The 23,532-nt window shown below is 32.7% G+C and overlaps 4 protein-coding genes across 8 annotated transcripts in view; 2 read left to right on the top strand and 2 right to left on the bottom strand.

Annotated features, from left to right (window-relative positions):
- The first annotated feature begins 1,491 nt into the window (after positions 1–1,491).
- LOC126841503 (neuroendocrine protein 7B2) lies at positions 1,492–5,252 on the top strand. Of its 2 annotated transcripts, none has more exons than XM_050578045.1 (7): positions 1,492–1,626; positions 1,904–2,012; positions 3,066–3,312; positions 3,390–3,518; positions 4,614–4,780; positions 4,855–4,905; positions 5,009–5,252. In XM_050578045.1, the coding sequence occupies exons 2-7, from the start codon at positions 1,926–1,928 to the stop codon at positions 5,078–5,080; spliced, it is 753 nt and encodes a 250-aa protein (XP_050434002.1). In that variant the 5' UTR covers positions 1,492–1,626; positions 1,904–1,925; the 3' UTR covers positions 5,081–5,252. The 2 variants fall into 2 exon arrangements, with proteins under 2 accessions (XP_050434002.1, XP_050434001.1); XM_050578044.1 differs by having other exon boundaries at positions 1,517–1,626; positions 4,614–4,765.
- On the bottom strand, positions 5,230–8,460 carry LOC126841502 (tetratricopeptide repeat protein 8). The gene is made up of 8 exons (XM_050578043.1): positions 8,177–8,460; positions 7,525–7,691; positions 7,159–7,453; positions 6,808–7,082; positions 6,349–6,498; positions 6,102–6,273; positions 5,821–6,027; positions 5,230–5,682 (listed from the first exon to the last, which is right to left on the bottom strand). Exons 1-8 carry the CDS (start codon positions 8,300–8,302, stop codon positions 5,566–5,568), a joined length of 1,509 nt encoding a protein of 502 aa, XP_050434000.1. The 5' UTR covers positions 8,303–8,460; the 3' UTR covers positions 5,230–5,565.
- Positions 8,461–8,789: 329 nt separating this feature from the next.
- LOC126841495 (mitogen-activated protein kinase kinase kinase 10) lies at positions 8,790–19,419 on the top strand. 4 transcript variants are annotated; one of them, XM_050578007.1, is made up of 16 exons: positions 8,790–8,909; positions 8,985–9,950; positions 10,843–11,023; positions 11,196–11,344; positions 11,439–11,614; positions 11,719–11,739; positions 11,810–12,065; positions 12,166–12,279; positions 13,797–13,997; positions 15,490–15,730; positions 15,800–15,894; positions 15,983–16,167; positions 16,328–16,388; positions 17,817–18,133; positions 18,242–18,329; positions 18,422–19,419. In XM_050578007.1, exons 2-16 carry the CDS (start codon positions 9,143–9,145, stop codon positions 18,637–18,639), a joined length of 3,111 nt encoding a protein of 1,036 aa, XP_050433964.1. In that variant the 5' UTR covers positions 8,790–8,909; positions 8,985–9,142; the 3' UTR covers positions 18,640–19,419. The 4 variants fall into 4 exon arrangements, with proteins under 4 accessions (XP_050433964.1, XP_050433963.1, XP_050433961.1 ...); XM_050578006.1 differs by having other exon boundaries at positions 8,792–8,909; positions 8,982–9,950; XM_050578004.1 differs by lacking the exon at positions 8,790–8,909 and having other exon boundaries at positions 8,920–9,950.
- A 1,698-nt stretch (positions 19,420–21,117) lies between these two features.
- The window catches only part of LOC126841507 (transcription factor Sox-6), a 32,386-nt gene continuing 29,971 nt past the window's right edge, over positions 21,118–23,532 (bottom strand). The window contains exons 5-8 of the mRNA XM_050578050.1: positions 23,286–23,411; positions 23,141–23,194; positions 22,903–23,046; positions 21,118–21,993 (exon numbers count right to left, since the gene is read on the bottom strand). Coding sequence (XP_050434007.1) covers positions 21,632–21,993; positions 22,903–23,046; positions 23,141–23,194; positions 23,286–23,411 — 686 coding nt within the window. The 3' untranslated portion in view covers positions 21,118–21,631. The remainder of the gene's footprint in view (positions 21,994–22,902; positions 23,047–23,140; positions 23,195–23,285; positions 23,412–23,532) is intronic.

The raw sequence follows: 23,532 nt of genomic DNA on the forward strand, positions 1-23,532 counted from the left end.
CTTCTTTCAATTCTTATCACTTATTATCAGTGTTCACTTATCAATTATTAACCACATAGATATCAATCAATGGTTACCTCATAATATGATATGATGGCACAGAATAACCAGATGGGAAACTTTATGAAAAAATTACAAAAGATTTTTTTTATGATCCGCCCAAAGGCCAAAAAAGACTGCCATATTGTTTTTGATGCTGTAAATCACATTTAGGTAAATGGACTATAGATCATTCCAGGAAAAAGCGTTATAATTATACATAATCCGCAAAATTAAAATGTCCGGGGTGGTTATCAGTCCCGGCCTAGGTTTCCCTTCTGGTTATTCTGTGCTTACGTTGCCAGTGCACTATATAGTTATACTTTATAATAGCAATAATTATTATTTATATTAAGTACCGTGTTAATTAAAAAAATGTCCAAAATTATCTATTTAACAAACTATAATTGTACTAATTTGTATTGTGTCTGACGCCAATCAATATAATAAAAATGATCAATGTTTGATTAATTTTTGTATTCTCGTTTGTTGTACACATTTTTTCAATTATATAGCAAAAATTAATTCCATATTCTATTATTTTTACCTAGCAAATAATTATACCTACTATAAGCTGGTAAAAAACAATTCTGAAATGCCAAGTTTACATCATCTTTTTTATTATAAAAAAATTGTCACTTGAATATTTTTAATATTTATATTATGAATTCACGAGGTCTATCGTTTGTGTGTTATCTTAAAAATGTATTTCAAATTTAACTATTGCCTTGGACATTAGAAATTTGTTCTCTGGTTGTATAAGGGTCAGGTTCCATTCTTGTTCAAAGCTCTGTTATAAAGCGAGGGATCCAGGAAAAGGCCAAAGTACAGCTATATTTCTCACTGTGGACGACAACAACAGTTGACACTTGCCATTTTCAGAGAAAGGACACATAAATATTATGTCACACCGTGTCCTCCTAAACAATGGCCTCTAGTTATACAGGATTTTGTAAAAAGAAGGATCAACGACGGCTTGATCCGTAGTCAAAGGTCAGATTAGAGCTGTTATAAGGTTATGCACGTCAAAACGATAAAGAACTAATTTGGAATATTTTTACGGTTTCTAGTGGTCATAATTGAATTGAAATAATTTACACAGTAATATCGAGTGTCGTCACAAAAATCAATGGAATTGAGAAAAATATGCTTAAAATAAATCAATAGGCCGTTCAATAAAGCCATTGAGTATTGTGAAATGTATGTCACACACTAATTATATTGAACCAAATTTAAATTACAAAAAAACTTACAATATAAAAGATTATATATGAAAAATGTAAACTTTAAATTTTTCACCCCTTTTTTGGTAACAGTATAGGCCTGGTCGTAGGGGTGAATCCTGCGGTGGCGCTTTTTGGCACTTTGGCCGAAGCGCTTGCGCGCGTACCCCGCGCCGTCCAATCGTACCCGTCGCGTGGCCCTTTTTCCACTCGGGTTCGCGTACACCGCAACACGCCTATTGATCGACCACGGCGATATCGGCGCCCCCACTGGCGACCACATCGCCGTCGTCGTCGTCGTCGTCGTCTACCTGTGGAGTGCAGTGGACACAGGCCATTTATGCGGGTCATATCATACAAAAAGGTAATTAATGAGAATAATTATTTATAAACGCGGGTTTGTCGAGAAAATAAAAAAAACGTCTGCAAAGTGAAACAAAACCGCCGTGTACGTACAAACCCACGTCGGGGCTTTGTACAACAATATGACAACAGCTATGTGTGTATTGTGTACTCGTCAAAATAATATATGATAACCGACCCCCATATGGGCGTGTATTATACTTACCCGCGTTGTTCGGACTCGATGATATTACCAATTGTTTAATATGTATTTTTCTATTGTTTGTTGTGCACCGCAGGCTTACGAAAAACTTCACTATTATGGCGACGAACGTTATTACAGTACTGTGTATAACATTGGTGCCCGTCTGCGTCATCGCGTATGGCAAGTTCTCCGCAAGTACAAAAGTGAGTAAACCAATAGATTATGAGAAAGTGAGAGAGAATTTGAGAGAATTTGACTCAAGTCGGTGGTCAGTGTAAATTTACTCTTCTCAATATCGTCACTGAAGGAGAAAAACTGTCCATTCGAACGAGTAAAGGCAATCAAATAGTGTAATTAATAAGATATCAATTGACATGTTTGTTTGTTTATTATGGTTATAAATTTGGACCGGAAAATGTCGTTTTTACTTTTTCTCACCTTAAAAAAAAACTAAATCAAATCTTCTGAAACTTAACAAACTCTCATTTTTGTCAGAGGTCAAGTCTAAGCATATGCGTCTTAGCCCATTTTGTACCAAAATTGTACATCTATATAACGACACTACCAGGCGCGTATCTGGAAATAATGTATGGGTGAGGGGAAGGGCTATTCTCACAGGGTTATTCTGTATAATACCTACCAGCAGCTATGGGGTGGAAACTTTTTCTTTGTTTCGCTTTTTTTTTTTTGTATAGTTTTAGGACTCTTGAGGTCTGAAAATAGATCTAGAATGGAGCTCTATTTATACAATTTTCTCAAAAAATGTACAGTCAACCTTTTTTTTATGTTAAGGAAAAATGGACACTTTGAAAGTGATCACTTTCAGCGTCAATGTTGGGCAAATTGTAATCTGATTAATGATTACGATAAATAATTGCAATCAATAATCATAGTGTCAGATTAATGTAATCATAATCATAATCATAATCATGTATAGGTATGATTACGTCTGTAATCAAGTAATAATTGTTATCATTACAATTGTAATCGTGAAAAGTTTAATGATTATATTTTTTTTTACAGCCTCAGGCTCAGTGGTGTACCTAGGGGGGAGGGGGCTTAGCTCGAATATCAGTTAAATTTGAATTTTTTTGTCGTTTTGAAAATTGAAAAGTAAATGAACGTTATTGAAACTCAAAATGTTTTTTTTCAAGTAATACTGTTTTAATTATGAAAATTCAACAATTAATAGTAATGACGTGTATAACGTGGAGTAACCTACGTCATCTTTTTTGTTTTTTTTTTTTTGTTTTCAGGACTCTGAGTACATGCGAACTAAACTGCTGGAAAACGTCATTGACCAATTAGAAAAAGACATCGCCAAATCGGAAATAGACAACAAATACGTTCAGTTCGGCCGGATGAAGACAACGGAGGAACAAGGCCCTTTGCACACCGCAGACTACGAAGAAGACGAAGTCGACGACACCAACATTGTGCCTTCGATCCGGGACAACGAATACTTACAACACAGTTCTTTGTGGGGAGCTCACTACGTTAGCGGTGAGTGGAACGACAATTTTTTTTGTAAACATATACCTATTTGATGGTACCTGACTAGGTGTTTTTTCAAATTTCAGGCGGCGCGGGCGAAGGAGTTCAGACCTTGAACCCCGACAACCCGATTAAGAACAGGAACGAAGTCAAGACAGATTCCACGTTGCCTGCATACTGTAACCCGCCCAATCCATGTCCAGTAGGTTATACAGGTACCGGTTGTATTATTTGACATATTTTTCACGTCTTAGCTCTGGCACACATAACCCAGACAAGTGTTAATAACGGAAAATTTGATACGCTCTTATCTGATAAGAGATAAGAGATGGGGTTGGGGGTGGCAATGGCGTTGGGGGCATATATGTTGTATTCACAACGGGGGGTGGCTGCTACAGTAGTTCTTTTAATGTGTTGCAAAAAGTAGGACTAAGGTCAGGCTGCCCAAGATAGAAGAAAATAATTATCGTTCAATATGTTGTGGTGATAAGATATCAATGATAACAGTATTTCGAAAAAAAATATTGTTTTTAAATTCGATAAAAAATATTGAATTTAATATTATTAATTTCTATATAAGTTTTAGCTATTTATTTGTATTAATTAACAACAATGCCTAGTTGTTTTATTTGTTCGACAATAAAGAATTGATGTGGCCCTTTATGTGGTCATACTGGTTTTAGTCCTACTTTTTACTTCGCTCTTGCATACAAGCTAGCATATTATGTTACTTCATCTCTTTATATTATTACTCTATGATTCACAACGGTCCGTCTATAACTAAAAATAAATTCAATAATTTAAGAGGTCGTATTCCTGTGGATTTTTTCAGGCCAGATATTAAGAAAACACTAAAATATTAGCCAGAAACTTGATATGTTTACTAGCAACCTTAGCACATTGGTGCGCCAAAAATTAAACAAACTCATCCCTTCCCGTTATGATTAGATAGAAACACCAAAAAAAAAAAAAATGACTAAAGCATGAATCAGGGGATATCTAAAAAATGTAACCTTTATAGCTAGAAAAACTCAAATGTTTTTTCCACCTTTAAATTAGTCGGCTAATATTTAAAAAAAAAACCTCTACCGGATGAATTTTCGGTCAAATATTGCCTAATTTTTGCCCCTTAATAAATAGCGCTTTCCCCCCCCCCATACTTTTAAAAATACATATTTTTGAAAAAAACATTAATTCTAAGTAATACACAATAATATAGATCTGGGATCCCCTCCCCCACCCACCGTTCTGGATTTTTTTTTGAAAGATTTATTTATCGATGAAAAACATATTACACGTTGCTTTTGCAGAGGAAGACGGTTGCATAACCGACTTTGAAAATACAGCGGCCTTTAGCCGTGACTATCAGGAATCACAGGAATGCATGTGCGATTCGGAACACATGTTCGATTGCGGGAAGTCAAACGCAGCCAACAAAAACAATTTGGACGTAGACGAATTGGTTAGGAAGTTTCAAGTAATAATAACATTGGCCAATGTCTTGTAATGTTAATAAACAAATTAATTTTGTTTTTAATTTTCCCCCCAAAGGTGGAAGACGAACATAAAAATTTGGTAGCGAAAAAATTCCACGTGAAAAAGGTGAGTTAAAACGATAAAACCACCGTACACATTATACACAATATAAACCGTAACCGCTATGTAGAAAAATATAATAACGCAATGATTGTTTGTGTTGATTAAGGCTTTCAATCCGTACTTGCAAGGAGAATTTCTTCCAGTAGCGGCCAAAAAGGGAATCAACATTGGATTTTAATCGATCGTCTCGGCACCTGACAAATTAATAATAATAAAAATCATTCTCCAATAGATAATTTCAAAATTAATATTAAAACAGTTATAATCCATCTCGGACATAAATATCGTTTAAATAGTTTTGATCCACAACAATTAAAATTTTTCTCATTAAATCGATACGATTTATTAAAGTTTTCTTGTTTTGTGTCAAGTACAAAAAAATCTAAATATATTTATTTTACAAAAAATTACAATTTAACACACAATGCGTATGAATATTTCAGCCGATGTGGGAGTTGGGAATGGGTGATTTTGTGCCTTTTGTAAAATATACATATTATTAAATATTATATTATAATAAAACGGCTGTATTGCATTTCATCATAATAATATGTGTTCCGAGTTAACAACATGATTTAAACAGAGCAATAATTAGTACACTTAAGTTACTATAATATAAATCATATATAAAAAATAAATTACATAATATAATATGACGTTGCATTAAAAACTAGAAAAATATTTTTTCAACCGATTCAAAATTTCTCTGGAGTTGTAGTGGTCGGGGTATATTTCCAGCGATTTCTTCACCATGGCGTAACTCGATTGGTGATCACCTTCCTGAAAATTACCATTATTTTAAATAGCGATCGTATCTCGTTATAACTTCTTCGTAACACTATTGTCTACCATCATCGTTAATTTCGTACGTAATAAGTTTTTTTTTTAAGAAGAAATCGAATGAATGCTATTTAATACCTCTTCGGCCAGCAAGGCTTTGTTATAGTACGGTTCGTAAAGATGGTCTTCGGCTGCTATGGCCGAGCTCAACAGCGATTCGGTTTTGGATGTGTCGTTTTTTTGCCACTGCAGCACGGCGAGGTTGTTGAGAGCTGCAGCGTGAGAGCTATTCACGGACAACGCCAAATGCAAACTGTGTTCGGCTACGTCCAAATCTCCAAACCCCTATAATAATAATAGTGCACCGATAAGATTTGCAATTTACGTGATGTGAAATCGGATAAATCGGATATACGCACTATGGCTATGTGACTAATATTGTACCACACGTCTGCTGCCTCGTCGTCGGACGCAAGTCTCAGAGCGTTTTCAAAGCATACAATGACCACATCAAATTGTTGAGCGTAAAAAGAACACAGGCCCAAGTTGTTAAACAGTTCGGCGTTGTACAACCCCATTTGAAGCAATCTCCTAAAATCAGCAAAGATTTTCATTAAAAAAAATATGACAACACTTGTAAAAAATAAAATGGTAGGTATATAGTACCTATAATATCTCAGCGACACTTCGGGTTGATCTGAATAAAAGTGATGTAGTCCTATACAAGCAATAGACTCCATATCTGTAGCATCTAAATCTAGGGTTTCTCTGTAGTATTTCACCGACATTGGTATATTATTTAATCCTTCGAATATTCTACAAACAAAAAAAAACAATGATTTCAGTTCAAGAAATTTAAATATTATTATACTACATAAACAATACAATCGATAATATTAAAACGGAAACAAAATTCGTGACGGTATGACGTGAAGAGCTCAACTAAATTGCACTTATAACAACATTAATATCAAGTGCGATTCTAATAAACAGTGAATATTTCCAAAAAAATAAAGCGACACAATTATTTGTTTTGTAATTTAATCAAAAGTAAAGGTGATCATTATCCAAACGTGGTGTGAAAAATCAAATACGCTTTTAGTAGGAGACAAGTTTTTATTATACCGAGCCATTTCCATAAGTAGAGTAACTTCCTGCGGAAACCAAGTTAACGCTCGCTGACAAATGTCCAAAGAGTTTAAAGGTTGATCAAGTCGAATAAACAATCGCGATAGGCGCAAAAACAGTTCAATATTAGACCCGTGTTGTAATGCAGATCGAAATTGTAATTCGCCGTCCCTCAATAAACCGAGAACAACATAACATTTACCTAATTGTACTTTCCACCAAGGATCCTCAAAGTTCGAGCACTTTGTCGCTACCACAGCAAAATCCAGTGCCTGAATACGACCAACGAAGATCATATTATTGTTATATGTTATTTTATAAAATTATTATATATCGTAATATTCTTACATTTCTAATGTCGTTTTGTTGATAATATATATAGTTGAATAGGAATTTCGATAACTGCTTATCAGACGCATATTTAGAAAAATTCAAACGTGATATATTGATGAAAGGCCCGTCCGTTTGAGACACAATGGATGCCGTTCCAAGACGTACATTTCTGGCCGATTGAGAAGTCAGAGGTCTCGAAGTACCAACAGTGCGTGGGGTTTTTAAGGCCTTTTGTAAATCTTTTCCAGCAGCGGATGAAGTAGAAGGGCGAACTACACCACTCAATGGTCGACCGCCCATTGTTCTTGGTCTAAACACATAGATATTATTACGATTAAATAATAACTGTAACTGCTTGATAGTCTATAAATAATTTATTACCTCTGATTACTAGTGTTGGGCGCTGTTCTCAGCGATGTACCGACCCTAGCATTTTCAGCAATAGCGTCAGAATTAAAATAGGAATCGGCGATTCCTTCTTCTTCCATTTCTATATCATCTACAGATACTTGCTCAGTTAAGGCACGCATTTTTAGAGCCCAAGTAGCCTATACACAAGAGTGGAGTTATAAAATTATTATCAATTTATTATGAATAGGTAGCTTATTTTGAAACTATCAGTAGATAAAAATTGTACTCGTAACGACAATAATGATGTGAATTTATTGTTACTCTTTTAAGAATAGGTTTTAATCACGAATTGTAAAAAGAAACTCAACACATTTGAATTTTTTCCACTAAATAAATAAATTACATAATTTTTTAAAATAAAATTGCTCGTTTCATAACAAAATTTGTAAATTTAATATAAAATATGTATAATTTGATGTCGATGAGTAGAAATGCAGTGTTTATTATAATATTTACTTAGTATAATGAAATACTGGTTTTGTTCAATTATACGAGTAAACAACATATTATAATAGAAATTTTATAGAATGATTTTGTGAACAATAACTAGATTTTATACAAGGTCATTTGTGAAAAGGGCCGTTTAACTAAATCATAAATAACATACAGAAGCAATACTCACTTCATCGTAGGGATTTTTCAATAATATATTGGTACAATTTTCAATGCATTTTTCATAATTATGTTTTCGCAAATTTTGTATAGCTTCATAAAACGGATCTAAAGATTTGATGACGGCGTTGTCCATAACAATTAATTGATTAAATCTTTTCAAATAATATACTTCAAAAATATATTAATTGTAGCAAATCGAGTGTCGAATAATACTCGAAGGTTTCAATAATCCTGTTATTGTTTTTCTTCAAGTTATGACGTATAACTTTAGAGATTTTAGGCAAATCACAGAAAACATAATATTATTATCCTAATATCGCACATTTCCACTGATAGTTGATACTAACTTCAGAAGACAGAATTCCAAGTCGGTACCTGACCAAAATGAAATAATATATAAATTAAAAAAATTGCAATTATTATCGTTGTTCAACATTTGAACCGAGACGGATTGATTCCACATTGATTTAAACAAAATATATTTAATTGCCATCAATTTTTAAAACAACAACAAACGAAAATTCAATTTGAAAGTGGACCAAAGACGTTGTAAGTGCATTGTATTGTAGAACGTCCTTGGCCTATTTAAGAGATAACATGATTTTAAAATTCAAAATGGCGACGGAGATTAATGACAATTATCGAGAACGGAACAGCGAAATAAATTATTTTTATTATTTTAATTATTTAATATTAATTAAAATATTTTTTATAAGTGTTCAAATTTTCTAATCACGTTCGTAAGTTTGTATTTAATAATATACTAGTGTGTTTTCATCAGAGCTATTTTTTTTTTGTTAATTATTTTTCAGCAGCATCAACAAAATTTGAGAACTCGAGTGATTGTACACACACTGATAAGCCAATAAAAATGTGTTAGATTTAATTTGCGTTCAAAGTTGAACAACAAATAATGATTAAAGTTCTGCTTCACCGTCAGAGTGGTATAGAAATTAGGTAGCCACTGTAACGAATGCCTCCGGCATTGGCGTCCATGGAACACCTTGGCCCAGGTTTTGTCAACACTAACTTACGCAACCCCTACTCACCGTCAAGTTCAAAATTTCACAGCCCGAACACAACGTATGTGAATACCTCTTCATTTTATCCAAATAAATATGTTCCACAGCAAGCGGCTAATCGGCTCTTGTGGACGGCGATTTATAATTATGAAGCTCAAGGTGAAGACGAATTAAGCTTGAAACGAGGTGATATTGTAGAAGTACTTTCAACCGATGCTAAGATATCAGGGGACGAAGGATGGTGGACAGGTAAACTAGGTGCCAAGGTAGGCATATTCCCAGCAAATTTTGTGACTGAAAAAATTATACTGGAAAATGTGTCTACTGTCGTTGAGAATGTCCATATTACTGAAATTGACTTCAGTGAACTCGAACTTGAGGAAGTAATTGGGGTTGGTGGCTTTGGAAAAGTTTATCGTGGCTATTGGAACAACAAAGAAGTCGCCGTAAAAGCTGCCCGTCAAGATCCTGATGAAGATATTAGTGAAACAGTGAAGAATGTCAAGCACGAAGCTAATCTTTTTTGGTTATTGGAACATGAAAATATCGTATCCATGTTAGGCGTATGCCTGCAAGTGCCAAATTTATGTTTAGTTATGGAATACGCAAGAGGAGGCTCGTTGAATCGTGTATTAATGGGAAGAAAGATACGGCCTGACGTGTTGGTTGATTGGGCTATTCAAATAGCTAGAGGAATGAACTATCTACATAATGGTGCTCCAATATCTTTGATTCATCGAGATTTAAAATCATCAAATGGTAAGATTTAAAATTAGAATTAAGCGATCTATTATCTAAAAAATATAATATAAAAATGCATAAAAAAATTTAAATACATAAAAATCATTGTAAATGTTAAACATTAAGTGAAATTTTGTTTTATTTTTAAGTTTCACTTAACGTTAAACATTTATACTTATTATTTTTAATTATTTAAATTCTTCTTGTGTGTGTTTGTTTGATTTGTGCCAATTTTAATCATTTTGTTAATGATACTAATGAATGTAATTTTGTTAACATTTTTATATTATATTTCTAAGGTGAAGATAAACATGTAATTTGTTTCTTAGTTTTAAGATTATCAAGTCAACAGTTGGATTATCGATAGGTTACGTGGCAAAAGGGTCCACAAGAGACACTTTGGGTCAAAGGACATGGCTTCATGCGCATGCGCAAAAACAACTGTGGCCATCATTTTAACTAACAATTAAAATTTTGAGTTTTCAGTAAAATGCTTTTTTTTGCTCAAACAATAGAGTCTAGAGGACAATTTTGTTTTCACGTTTCGTGTCTTTAATTTCCAATTTCGGCTCAGACAGTATAGATTTGGCGGTCTAAACAACACTGTTAGGATTGATTGGTTAATAATATATTATACAATATTAGGTTTTATTCAGTTTTTCTCGGGAAAACTACGAAAAATGTCGCTTAGACCCTTTTGTCGTGTAACCATCGATAACGTAATATCATCTACTGTCGTAGCACCACAATATATTAAATACATGCACGTTTTAATACAAATTTTGTATCCATTTTTACAGTTCAATAAAAAAAATATAAATAGTATAGACCTACTCTGTCATAAAATCATCATCATAGAAATCTGTATAAGTTTGATAGTATTTTCATAGTGTGTTATTTTTATTTTCAGTACTACTCAACGAACCGATTGAAAATAATGATTTTCAATTTAAAACGTTAAAAATCACCGATTTCGGCCTGGCGAGAGAAGTGTATAAAACAACTAATATGTCGGCTGCTGGTACATATGCTTGGATGGCTCCTGAAGTTATAAAAACGTCAACTTTTTCTAAAGCTAGCGATGTCTGGAGGTAAGTTTGAATCATTATTTCGTTAAACTGTAACACACATTGTTTGTATTCAATTAGATAGATTAAATTTTAGTAGAAATACGTACATATCATTGTTATTATTTTCAATGGTGTGCTTCTTATCGAACATGTTTTAAAAACCTATTTAAAATTTTTCATCGTTTTTCATTAGTTACGGTGTCTTACTCTGGGAATTGCTTACTGGCGAAACACCTTATAAAGGAATTGATGCACTGGCTGTGGCGTATGGAGTTGCGGTTAACAAACTTACACTTCCGATACCGTCTACTTGTCCACAACCTTTTAGAGAACTAATGGAAGGTATGTTCCTTGACCGCTTGTTGTTGTATTCTTCCCTCGCAGTGTATTTTAACATTTTTATGCAATATACTTGCTTTTATTTTTATTTTTTCAGCTTGTTGGGATTCTGACTCCCACAGGAGACCGTGTTTCGAAGACATTCTAAAATCGTTAGACGATATTGTACACTCGGCTTTTACCCAAGCGCCTCACGAGTCTTTTCATACATTACAAGACGTGTGGAAAGTCGAAATCGAAGAAGTACTAAATGATTTGCGAATGAAAGAAAAGGTAATTGATTACACGTTTGACTTAAACAATATCACTACGACTAACCGCTTTGCTAAATTTAATAAATCAAATTACGTGTTTTTTTTTTAAATGCTTTCATTAAGGCTTTTGATTCTAAAGAAGAAGTAAGTCGATGTAAAAACTATAGTCAAAACGTTCGAACTGTGTATTAATTTATTGCTGGCTTATCGTTAGGAACTGAGATGCCGTGAGGAAGAATTGACTCGTGCTCAAGTACAGCAACAAATCGCCGAAAAACACTTAAAACAAAGAGAACGTGACTTGGAGGCACGCGAAATGGAACTACTTAAATGGGAATTGAATATTATTATGCAGCAGCAACAGGCCTCACCGATACCGACTCCGAACAAACGGCGAGGCCATTTTAAACAATCCAGGTTGTTGAAAATGTTAACCAAATCAAACCAATTGCCCATTAGCTCACCGTCTGGTAAATACCCTTCTTCTGAATACGTTTAAATTAAAGAAAAAAAAAAGATTAATGTCGTATTGTTGTTTATCGCTATTTTTCTTGTTTTTTTGCCCACTAGATTTTCGACATACAATAACCGTACAACACACTGGGGATAGAAAAAATTGCGATACCTCTGGCCCTAACAGTCCGCCGGGGTCTCCAAACACTCGTAGACTGAGAGCTTTTGTTCGTAAGTAGCAAACTTCTTGCTTTGTATGACCTTATTATATAATATTTATTACGAGTAGTTTGAAGTCGTTACTTATTAGTAATAGTAATATTTATAGGAGTTGTTGGTCCGAATATTTTGCGTTTTAGTTTTAGATCAAAACTGTATCGTAGTGCGTTTTGTAGGTTTACACATTTTTTCTTTTTTTCTTTGGATGTCTTGTTCGTATTAATTGCATTTTTAAACTTTTTTAGGAATAATTATTTATGGAAGTAAGGTGTAATAATAGATTTGAAGGAGTTCAATTTTTAAAAAAAAATTTGCACCGTTTATTTGACTTGTTTTTTTTTTTTATAAAATTAAAAACTGCACTATTATAGTTTATATGGTTATAGCTTATAGGGTTTTTTTTTTTTTTTTTATAATATACTAGATGCGTCAAATGTGTTTAGCAAAACCATTTAAGTGATGAGAACGTGCAGATTTTATTAGTGAAAAATTATCTGAATTTTTAATTTTATAAGACATAAACATATCTCAACTTTGAGAATACTATTAAAAATATACAATTTTTATTGGCAGTCCTCTAGAAAAATCGGCCGGTTTCAGCTGCCAAACAACAAACATCGTTTATCCAAGCCGATGTGTCGTTTTTCTTTTGGTAAATTGAATATAATTTTTTTATATGATTATTGGACATGAATTAAAAAACTGAATGTATCTGGATAATATAATATTCTGCTTTCAGCTCCATCCCTAAGCAGTAGTCATTAAATAATAGTTAATAAACATAATTTTTTTTTTCTTTTAGTAGTATTTTTTGCAAATTAATTAAAACGCATCTGTGTATGAGTATTTTTTTTTTTTTTTAAATTAATACTTTATATTGCACAGTAAAATTTAACTACAATAATATGATCTAAAAATGTAACGGACAACAAGTCAACGCATTAATGTTGAATTGTACGTATTGCAATATTGCAGGTTTACTGAATTTTTGCAACTGATGGTGGTACAGTTTAATTTTAAATATTTGGCAAATAAATCTGAGTAGTTGATAAGATTGGCAAGTACGATTAACGCAATTGAAAATTAATCGGCTGTTTTAAATTATTTGATTTCGAAGATATGCACATACATATACTGTCATGTAGGCCGTCGACTGTATGTCTGGACGCGTCTGTCGAAAGGTACGCTCATTATGATCCATCTGTTATGTATGTGTTCCGGACTACGTGTATACTTAGGTGACGGTCGATAAAGTGATCTGTGATTGTTGTAATTAATTTGTATATGAATTTCATTCGGACGTTATCAATAGTATTCGAACATGTGTTATACTTATATGTATATATTGTTTGTTTTTTTTATGTTCGATACTAGTCTTTGTCGATTTTATTCTATGTGTATTTTTTCCAACAAAATTTCTCGTTAAATCTGTTTTCCGATAATAATTGTTGTCGGTGTCGAGAAATATTATGTTTGTTGTATAAAACTATAATCTGCATTTGTGTCCTTTTGTGCTGAATTGCTTGCAGTGCCCGCCGACGGAGTCAAAGGCAAGACATGGGGTCCAAGTACGTTCCACCAACGCGAACGCGTTCACATCGTATGCGGTAGCCCGTCGTATCCGTCATCGCCGGCTACGTCGACCAACAAGGGCTGGTCCAGGTCGGCGCCCGACCTGGAAAAGCATCCGGTGTCTGTGCGTGCCAACTTTGCCGCGTTACAAGAAATAGGTACCCACGGCCAAGACAATGCTGACGACGAGACCATAAGTCTATAATAATCATTTTTTTTTTGCATCCCAAAAACATACTATTTTTTAACTTTTTAACCACATTACACAAATCATTTCTCGGTGGTGGAGTACAAAAAAATAATAAAACAAATATTTCATATATATATATATATATATATATATATATATATATATAAAAATTAAAAAAAACTACGGTTCTGGTATTATAATAAGGTATTTAATGATTTCTCAAAGATTTAATTATTAATATACATTTAATTATGAATTTGTTACGATTTTTTTTCCCAACAAAATTTTTAGCTTATTATTCACGTGCTTTGAAAAGCATCGCTTGACTGTTGATTTGTTTATTATTATTTTTTGTTTAAAAAAAAAAAAGCGCACATTCCAATTTACTACGCTACATGAAAGTTTATTCTGTATGTCTTTAGACTTAAGCCTATGGCTGTTTAATTATTATTATTATTATTATATTATTTTATTTTTATTATTATTATTATTATTATTATTATTACTATTATTATTATTATTACTATTATTGATATTATTTTATTTTTTAACTTGTACCAATTTACCGTAAACGTTAGGCATATGTGCCGCTATGAACACACATTTTTCTCACTTTTACTAGTGTTGTTTATTCTAAATAATATCTTAATATACAGTATATAAATGATAGTGTTTTCTCTTTCTAGAATTAAGAATACATTTTTTTATTATTTAAATTTTTAATGCGTTCAAATTATCTACGGTTAGTGTTTAATATATATACATATTTATAGTTGTTGTTTAGATTGCCGTTGTGTTTGATTTATACTAGGAATATTCAAATAAACAAAGAAAACTGTTGAGCGAGTAAAAATGTTTAGAAAACGATATTTTTTAAAATAATTTTAATAAAATTATAATATAATTAGATAATTGCGCATTCGTTGATTTTTGGTAAGTATGTAACGACATATATAATTTTGTTTTATAATCTATCCTAATTTAGTTAGACCTAATCACACTACATTAATTTGAGCTTAGTAGATTTTTGTGCATGTGTATTTTGTTGGCTTTTTAGTCATAAAAATTAAATTAATTCTAAGCATGAGTAGAAAATAGAAATTTACTTTTAATAACAATTTAATAACGTCGGTGTACACCTAAAACCTGTATTTTAATTAAACGGCTAATACGTAATATACTTTTTTTGTTTATTTAACTTAATTAACACTCGAGAGTATGCGATAGTCTTATATATATATATTAGTCTTCTAATAAGAAATGTGTTACAGTTTTTTTTTTCTTCAAATAACACACTTTTACTCCGGTAATAATAATTTCATCGATTAATCCGGCTAGGGATTTTAAACTTAAAAAAAAAAATATCGTTTAAAATGTATCGTCTCAACTATTGACCACATCTTACCATATAGTAGTATTAAGTATATATTAATTAATAAATATTTTTTTTTCATTCGTAGAGTACAACGGACCGCCGATGACAGGCAATTGGGTGAATGACGATTCGACCAACACTTTGTGGAATAACAATTGTGCGGAAACTGATGAATTACAGTCGACGGGAACACCGTCTAAGACCAGTGCTTCGACCAAGACTTCGCTCGTGGAGAACGTGCTGCACAAAGCCGGATCTCTGTTGGCCAGCTTGGTATTGGGCGTTGACATCAAGACCCGCTCGTCGGTTTCTTCGCCGCCTTCGAGGTAAACTGATTTTCAACACTAGTAGCTATATTAAATTGAATTTAATCGTAAACGTTTGTTTCGTTGCAGTCGCAACGTATCCGACCATTGGCCGCCCGACACTGGATCCCGTATGACACAGTGTCCAGCGTCAACCGATTATTATGAACGTAGCCGAAGTCATTGTATGTTTTTTTTAAATGGAGTATATTAATTGTAAAAACAATTTAGTATTTCAATTATAAAATATGCTCTTTTTTTTTTCAATTTTAGCTCATAAACACAACACGTATCACGGACCGACCAGGCATTTCCGTGTACCTCTGTCGCAAAGTTTGGACGCCAAGCCGTTACGGTTTACCGATAGTCCTCAACATCGGTCGAGTCGATCGAGGAAAAAACATCACAGGTCTTCGCCTAAAAAAAAACACAACGCCGCTAGCACCGATAACAACGATGTATGTACAGTGTTGTCGAATCGCTTCATGAAAGAAACGGCACAGAGGTGTCTTTGCTTGCAAAAAACCCCCCCAAATTTTCACCCCAGGGTCTCTGTTCTTGCATGAAGCATTTTATTTCTCCCTGTGTCTTATACATTCACACGTTATTTGGTTTCAGGCTTCTCGTTGTCCAGCGTTTACCGATCATATTAAAAAGACAGATTTCATTTCCCCCACAAGTGAGTAAAACTATGTTTTACAAAAATCATATTTAATAATATAATATATATATATATATTAGGGTGTACCAAAACAATTTTTTTTTTTGTTTTTTTTTGTTCTTCTCTTGACATTATGCTCCTTGGAGTAAAATAATATTTTCCTATTTTTTTCAGATTTTTAAAATTAATTTTAGAGGTTGCAAGCATCAGTTTTCTAAAAAAAAATGTTTTTCAGTTTTTAATTTTTTATGGTATAAATATAAATTTTAAACAAATGTTGCTTGTATACAAAATCATCATTAGAAAAAGAGGAATAAACCTGTATGTTTTTTTTTTTTACAAAAAAAACTACTATCCAACTAATTTAGTCCTTAGAATTTGAAATTTGCGAAAACATTGATATATATATACCCTAATAGTACCCTAAAATATTTTTTTTAGGGGTATAAAATATTTTTAACTTTTTCCTCATTAAGTTGCAAAGAATTCCGATATACTTACATAACACATTATTCTAACAATAGATCAGAAAAAAATGTATTAAAAAAAAAACAAAAAACAAGTTTGAATACTGTTACTTAACAAATATATATATTTTTTAGTTCATAGTTTTTACAAGTAATTAACAAAAAACAATATTATTTTATAAAATAAAATAAAAATATTTATATAGAAATACATAAATTGTAAATTGTATAAAAACAAAAAAAACAAGACTTCATAATACACTCTTTTGGCATTATGATTGCACAGCGGTCAGCTATTATATATTATATAAGTATATTTATTATATCAATATGATTATATATATATATATATATAAATAATATAATGGCCTTTGCTGCCGAGGGTAATAATAATAAAAAAAAAATATATGTATATTCAAAACTTGTTTTTTTGATTTTTTTTTAAATTAATTTTTTTCTGATTTATTGTTAGAATAATGTGTTATGTAAGTATATCGAAATTCTTTGCAACTAAATGAGGAATAAGTTAAAAATATTTTATACCAATATAAAAAATTTTTAGGGTACTATTAGAGGTATCAATGTTTTCGCAAATTTTACATTCTAAGGCCTAAATTAGTTGGATAGTAGTTTTTTTTGTAAAAAAAAAAAAATATTGGTTTATTCCTCTTTTTCTAATGATGATTTTGTATACAAGCAACATTTGTTTAAAATTTATATTTATACCATAAAAAAATTAAAATCTGAAAAACATTTTTTTTTTGGAAAATTGATGCTCGCGTAACCTCTAAAAATAATTTTAAAAATCTGAAAAAATAGGGAAATATTATTTTACCCCAAGGAACATAATGTCAAGAGAAGAACAAAAAAAAACAAATTTTTTTTTGGTACACCCTAATATGTATGTTTATTGATATTTTATTATTTGACATAAGTTTATGATGATGAAATGTTAAAATTGAAAATTTGTTATTTCAAGGATATCGTCAGTTATCGAACGATAGAGGATACGATCACAGTTATGAGTACGATAAAAGAACATTGTACGCTTACGACAATCCCAGTGCTCACAACGACGGTGGCGGTTTACATTCGTTTCAACCAGGAAGCCGTCATCAGTATAAATACGGAGGTAGAAATCCTACGTTCATATTGGAACCCGAGGAATGTTATCAGACAAACGTGACGGCCACGTCGTTGTCGTTACCGTATTTGAGACGTGCCGGTGATTATTCCAGTTATTTCTCACCGGACAACCCCCCTAGTGTACGGTTGGAACGGCCAAACACGTTAGAGGTATTATTATCACGCGTAGTAGTACTAATGCATTTGAAGTAGTGCGTTCGTTTTGTTTTGATTAATTATTTGAATTGTTAAGAATATGTTGTATTTATTATCGTTTAGCCGAGCAGTACTCCGTCGAGACTGAGGTCGAGCCTTAAGAAAACCTTATACGGCAGTCGTCAGACCAACGCCGGATCGTCGAGCCCGGGTGAGCGTCGACAAAATATTAATAACACGGACAACTTGAAAACAAAATATGTCACCGATAATTATTGTTGTTACGATATACTTTGTACACAGTGTCGCCGACCAATCTAACGCCGCCGGACAGTTTGACTAGCGACGACAGCAGTTACATGTCGGCCAGGGATAGTTCAGCGTCAACGTCTACGGCCAGAGTGAGGTTTTCGCCGATCACGCTTCTCGACCTGCCCACGCAAGGACAACGCCAAGATTCCACCGTACCCCTAAAAGCATCGCCGTCCAGGCGGCCGTCGGTAACGGAATTTCTCACTTGAGAAAATGTGAGAACTTTTATCAGTATTTTATATATATATATATGTATTTTTATATAGCTCAATTGTGAAAAACATAGACCTTAAGGACATTTATTATTTTTTAATTATATAAGAAATCCCATATTTTATTATTACACGTTTAATCGCATCGAATATTTTGAAAGTATAAATTTTTACCGCGGAGTGAGGTAAACTCACTCGGTTTCCGTATATATGTGATAATTAGTAAATTATTAAGATTAAAGTGACCAAAATTAGTATTTTTTTATTTAAAAATAATTAATATTTTTTACATATTATATATACATACATATATTATATATTTTTCGGTTGCCATACATTGTATTTACTATTTTTTTTTTTTAAATAACTCCCAAAAGACTTAGTATGATAATTTTGTATCGTTTAATGTTAATATAATATTATAGTATATATTTTTCTTATTTAACTCGACATTAAATTATATTCTAAATTTTTGTTTTAAACACGTTGTTTGTTATCGTCTTAAAATATAATATTATAGCTTTAGTATGTGAAATATTAAAGATGACATAAAAATATGTATTTTTTTATTTTTATTGTCGACATAAAACGGCTTTTTATTGTAATTACAATTATTGTTGTAGCTATTTTTTTTGTAACTGCCAAGTCTCGTTTCTTCTTAGACGATGTCGAAGGCGCTTTGTTGACAATCATTTTATACTTTTGCACGTAACAACAGCGATGTATGAATTTATTTTTTACGCTCAAAATAAATGATTAAGTGAAAAACACAGCTTGTTTACTTTTGAAATTAAAAGCTAAAAAGTCATCTTTGTTTTTTTTTTTAACAGAATAACCTTTTGAAATTTTTGAGTAACCGTGTTAACTGTTCACACTCTTTGAACCGTTCTGGCTTATTTACAATTATTAGATTTTACAGCAAAACGGACATCGATGAATTGACGCATCGACGAAAATAATAGTCACAAAAATTAATAATATTTTTTTTCTATATTTTTTATTCGGTTTATTTTAACACTTATGATATAATGAATAATTAATTGTGTATAATTATTATAATTCAGACAATAAAAGAAAAAATAAATAACTACCTACCTAATGGATACACGCACTAATACAACACACACACAGAATTACAAAAAAATACTTCCGTACACATAATAATATTATATTATTTTATATAGCAATAGAGAGATTTATATAAATATATACACACATAATATGAAGTATATAGTAATATAATAATTGTACAAATATCGTTTTGACATCATTAGCTATATGAATAATAATAAATTATATCGGTATTTAAGTGAATGGCGCTTAAATGCACGCCTGTTCGTTTTTTTTTTTTTTAACAATTGGACTAATTGTGTAATTTACAAAAAAAAAAAGTATATACAAATAAAAATATAACTAATAATTAAACCAGACTTTTTTTTTAAATAAAACATTTTTTTTTTTTTTCATTTTTATTTGATCGTAATAATACTTAATAAAAAAAAATACATATATTTACACACCTACCTAATTAATATACAATATTAATAATATTATAAAAAAAACTGGCTTTTATTTCAAAAGGAGGAGGAGGGATTGGGGGGGGGGGGAGAGAAAACAACAACAAAAAAACGGCGAATCGATACAATGAAATTCGGGTAAACCGAGTCGGTGGAATCGAAAACAGAAAACAATACACATAATATTTTTACCAGCTAATCGTGTTACATATTATACTATTTCCACAGTTGTTTTTTTTTAATAATAATATAACTATATATATATTTTTTTAATTTTATACATTTGTTCAAAATTACTATAGTTTTTAAAATTGTTTTAATTATAATATAAATATATATATATTATAAATTATTATTATTTTACAATATTATATTTTCAAATGTCTATCATTAATAATTACAAGAGAGATATTTAAAAAAAAAAACATAATAAAGTAAAACGGAGATCATAGGGCCTGCGGACACGCTTGTACATAACTATTATTTATCGGCACCGACCCGTGTGGTGGTCGCATATTAAAAATCGAGCCACGATTACTACTACACTCGATAGATATACATTTTTTTTTTAATTATATATTAGTAAACAATAAGATTGACAAGATATCATAATTTTATATAACAATATATAACGTCAATATCGTATACATTCATATCGTAGCCGTTCGATTAATATTATCGGATAAGTAATTTATTTTATCACAAAAAAAAAAAAAAATTATTAACTAACTTCTACAAACGTTTTTTGTCGTTTTGGAATACACATTATATATATATATATATATATAAATAAAATAATAATAATAATAATAACTCGTTTGTTAGTACCAAGTATATAATATATAAGTACGATGCGCTTGTGTCGCAGTATGATGACACACATATATATTATATAGGTAAATATGTAAATATATAATGCACTTAGAAATTACTATAAAAAAAAAAAAAAAAAAAACTGGAACGCGGTATTTACAGAATAATAATAATTACAAAACAAAAAATGTATATTTGATTTTACTAAAAAAAAAATTATATATATATATATGTCGCTTAACCCTTAGTGGTACTGGCCCTAATTATAATATATTATATTATATAAAATCAAATAAATAAAATAATCAATAACAAAATAACGAAACGAAAAAAAAAAAAATAATAATAATAATAATAATAAAAAGAGCGTTTTACAACAGCAGCTTATTATTCCGAACGAATAATAATGACAATAGATTATAGTCCGCGTCCGACGAGAGAAAGACACCGCGACGTGCGCAGAAACCAAAACGCGTGACAACCGTGTGCGCGTGCGCATGCGCGACTGTCGCGTTTTGGTTTCTGCGCACCGCGTGTCTTTCTCCGGCCGGACACGCGCACGAACACAGTACAACTGAGGCGGGGCGCGGGGGGGGGGGGACGGGGACCAACGATTTGTATTAAGTATTAAGTGACTCTCTCCGACCGACTGACGGCGTTCAATCTTCGTCGTGGCTGTTCTCGCCAAACGACGGCGAATTGGCCGGCGAGTACATCATGTCCGAAGGCGATATGGACCCGTCCGGGGGATAGCCGAAGCTGGTGCCGGCCACGTCGCCGGATCCCGAGGGGCCCGCGCCCTCTCCCCTGTACCACAGCTGCCGCATCTCGTTCCGGCGCTGTCGCATCAGCGTCTTGTACTCGGATATCCGCATCTTCTTGCCGTCCACGATGCACGTGCGCTTGGGCCGCGGCCGGTACCTGTAGTCCGGGTGTTTCTCCATGTGCAGCTTCGACAGCCTCGACTGTTCCTCGTAGTACGGCTGCTTGTCCGCGTTGGTCATGGCTTTCCACCGGGCACCTGTTGATAATTAAATGACCCGTGTATAAGTTGAAAATCATATACGATCGCGGATACGTTTTCCTGCTCCCCTCTCCCTGACCTATCCTTGTTACTAACCCACAGTCGATCGAAATTTAATCGTCTCTTATCAGGACAGCCATTATCAGTTGCTCTTTATCACTATTATCTTATCGGAAGGTGTTATCAGATGTCTTTTATCTCTTATCTCATATCACATCCGGCTCTCATTAGGAGATATTATTAGCCGTCTCGTACCTGTATCTGGATCCACATATGTATGTACACATAATAAACTAGATAATCGGGGTCACCGTTTCCCACAGTCTTTGTGGGAATTACAGTTAAGTTGGTACCATAGGATATATATATATATAACAAACTAGATTGCTAACCGTACATGCCACCAGTAGAGAAGATTGAAGCAGCCACTTTACGCGCCATCTTGGTGGGAATTAGAACCTTATCACGCGAGAATAATATATGTTTATAACAATCACAGATATATATATAATATTGATATAATAATATATATAGAACATATATAGGACAAATATAGAATATGCATTGATAACACACATAAATCCCACCAGAATGGCGGACCGTCGGCTTCAATTCTTATTGCTAGTTAGCAATCTAGTTTATTATATATATCTGTGGTTGATACACACATAAATCCCACAAAAATGGCCGCGACGTCGACTTCAATAATTCTTATCACTAGTAACAATCTAGTTTATTACGTATATCTGTGTATGGCTGTTGTTAAGATATATTATCAGCTGTCTCTTATCACTGATCCTTTATCATCTGTTTCTTATCACTATATTCTTATCAATAATCCTTTATTAGCCATAGACGAAGTACAACAGCCGTTTAATAAATATCGACTTATGATAATATGCTTACCTAGTATTTTGGAAATGTTAGAGTTGTGCATGTCCGGGCAGGCTTTCAAGATCTTTCTCCTTTCGTCTTTGGCCCACACCATGAACGCGTTCATCGGTCTCTTGATGTGTTCGCCGTCTTTCTTTTGCTGCCGAATCATTCTACCTGTTGTACGGAAAACGCCATTAGAACACTACCGTGCTACGATTGGAAATCAACAAACACGACAAACCCTTCGGAGTTTGTATCCGAAACTCACCTCTATCGCTAGTGTCGTCGGCAAGTTTAAAGTTCGGATCGCTGGGTCCCCAGGCTGTAAAAATTGAACAAACACAAATTAAATTTTCATCATTTCTTCTATCGGATGTCATGAGATAAGACTAAGACTAAAAAACGGTGCTTACGCAGATCCATGCTTTCGGAATGTTCGTCCCGGTGAAGCTGAGGTGGATGTGACGAATACAGCTGAAGTCCCGAGTACGGAGACATCTTGTCTCCGTCTTTGCCGGGAGATAAGCTGAGTTTACCAGCTAAACAAAAAAACGCAATGAGAGTTAAATGAGGATTTCCAGTGCTCGAGCAAATATGTCCACACATAAAACTACAGTAAACCGATGAATCAACAAAGAATAGGACATGTCAAACTTTGAC

This window comes from Adelges cooleyi, unplaced genomic scaffold (genome assembly GCF_023614345.1).
Source record: "Adelges cooleyi isolate 19-005CV unplaced genomic scaffold, UGA_ACOO_1.1 ACOO_flye_CR_arks_rails_tigmint_CR_PRNA_384, whole genome shotgun sequence".
Lineage (NCBI taxonomy): Eukaryota > Metazoa > Arthropoda > Insecta > Hemiptera > Adelgidae > Adelges > Adelges cooleyi.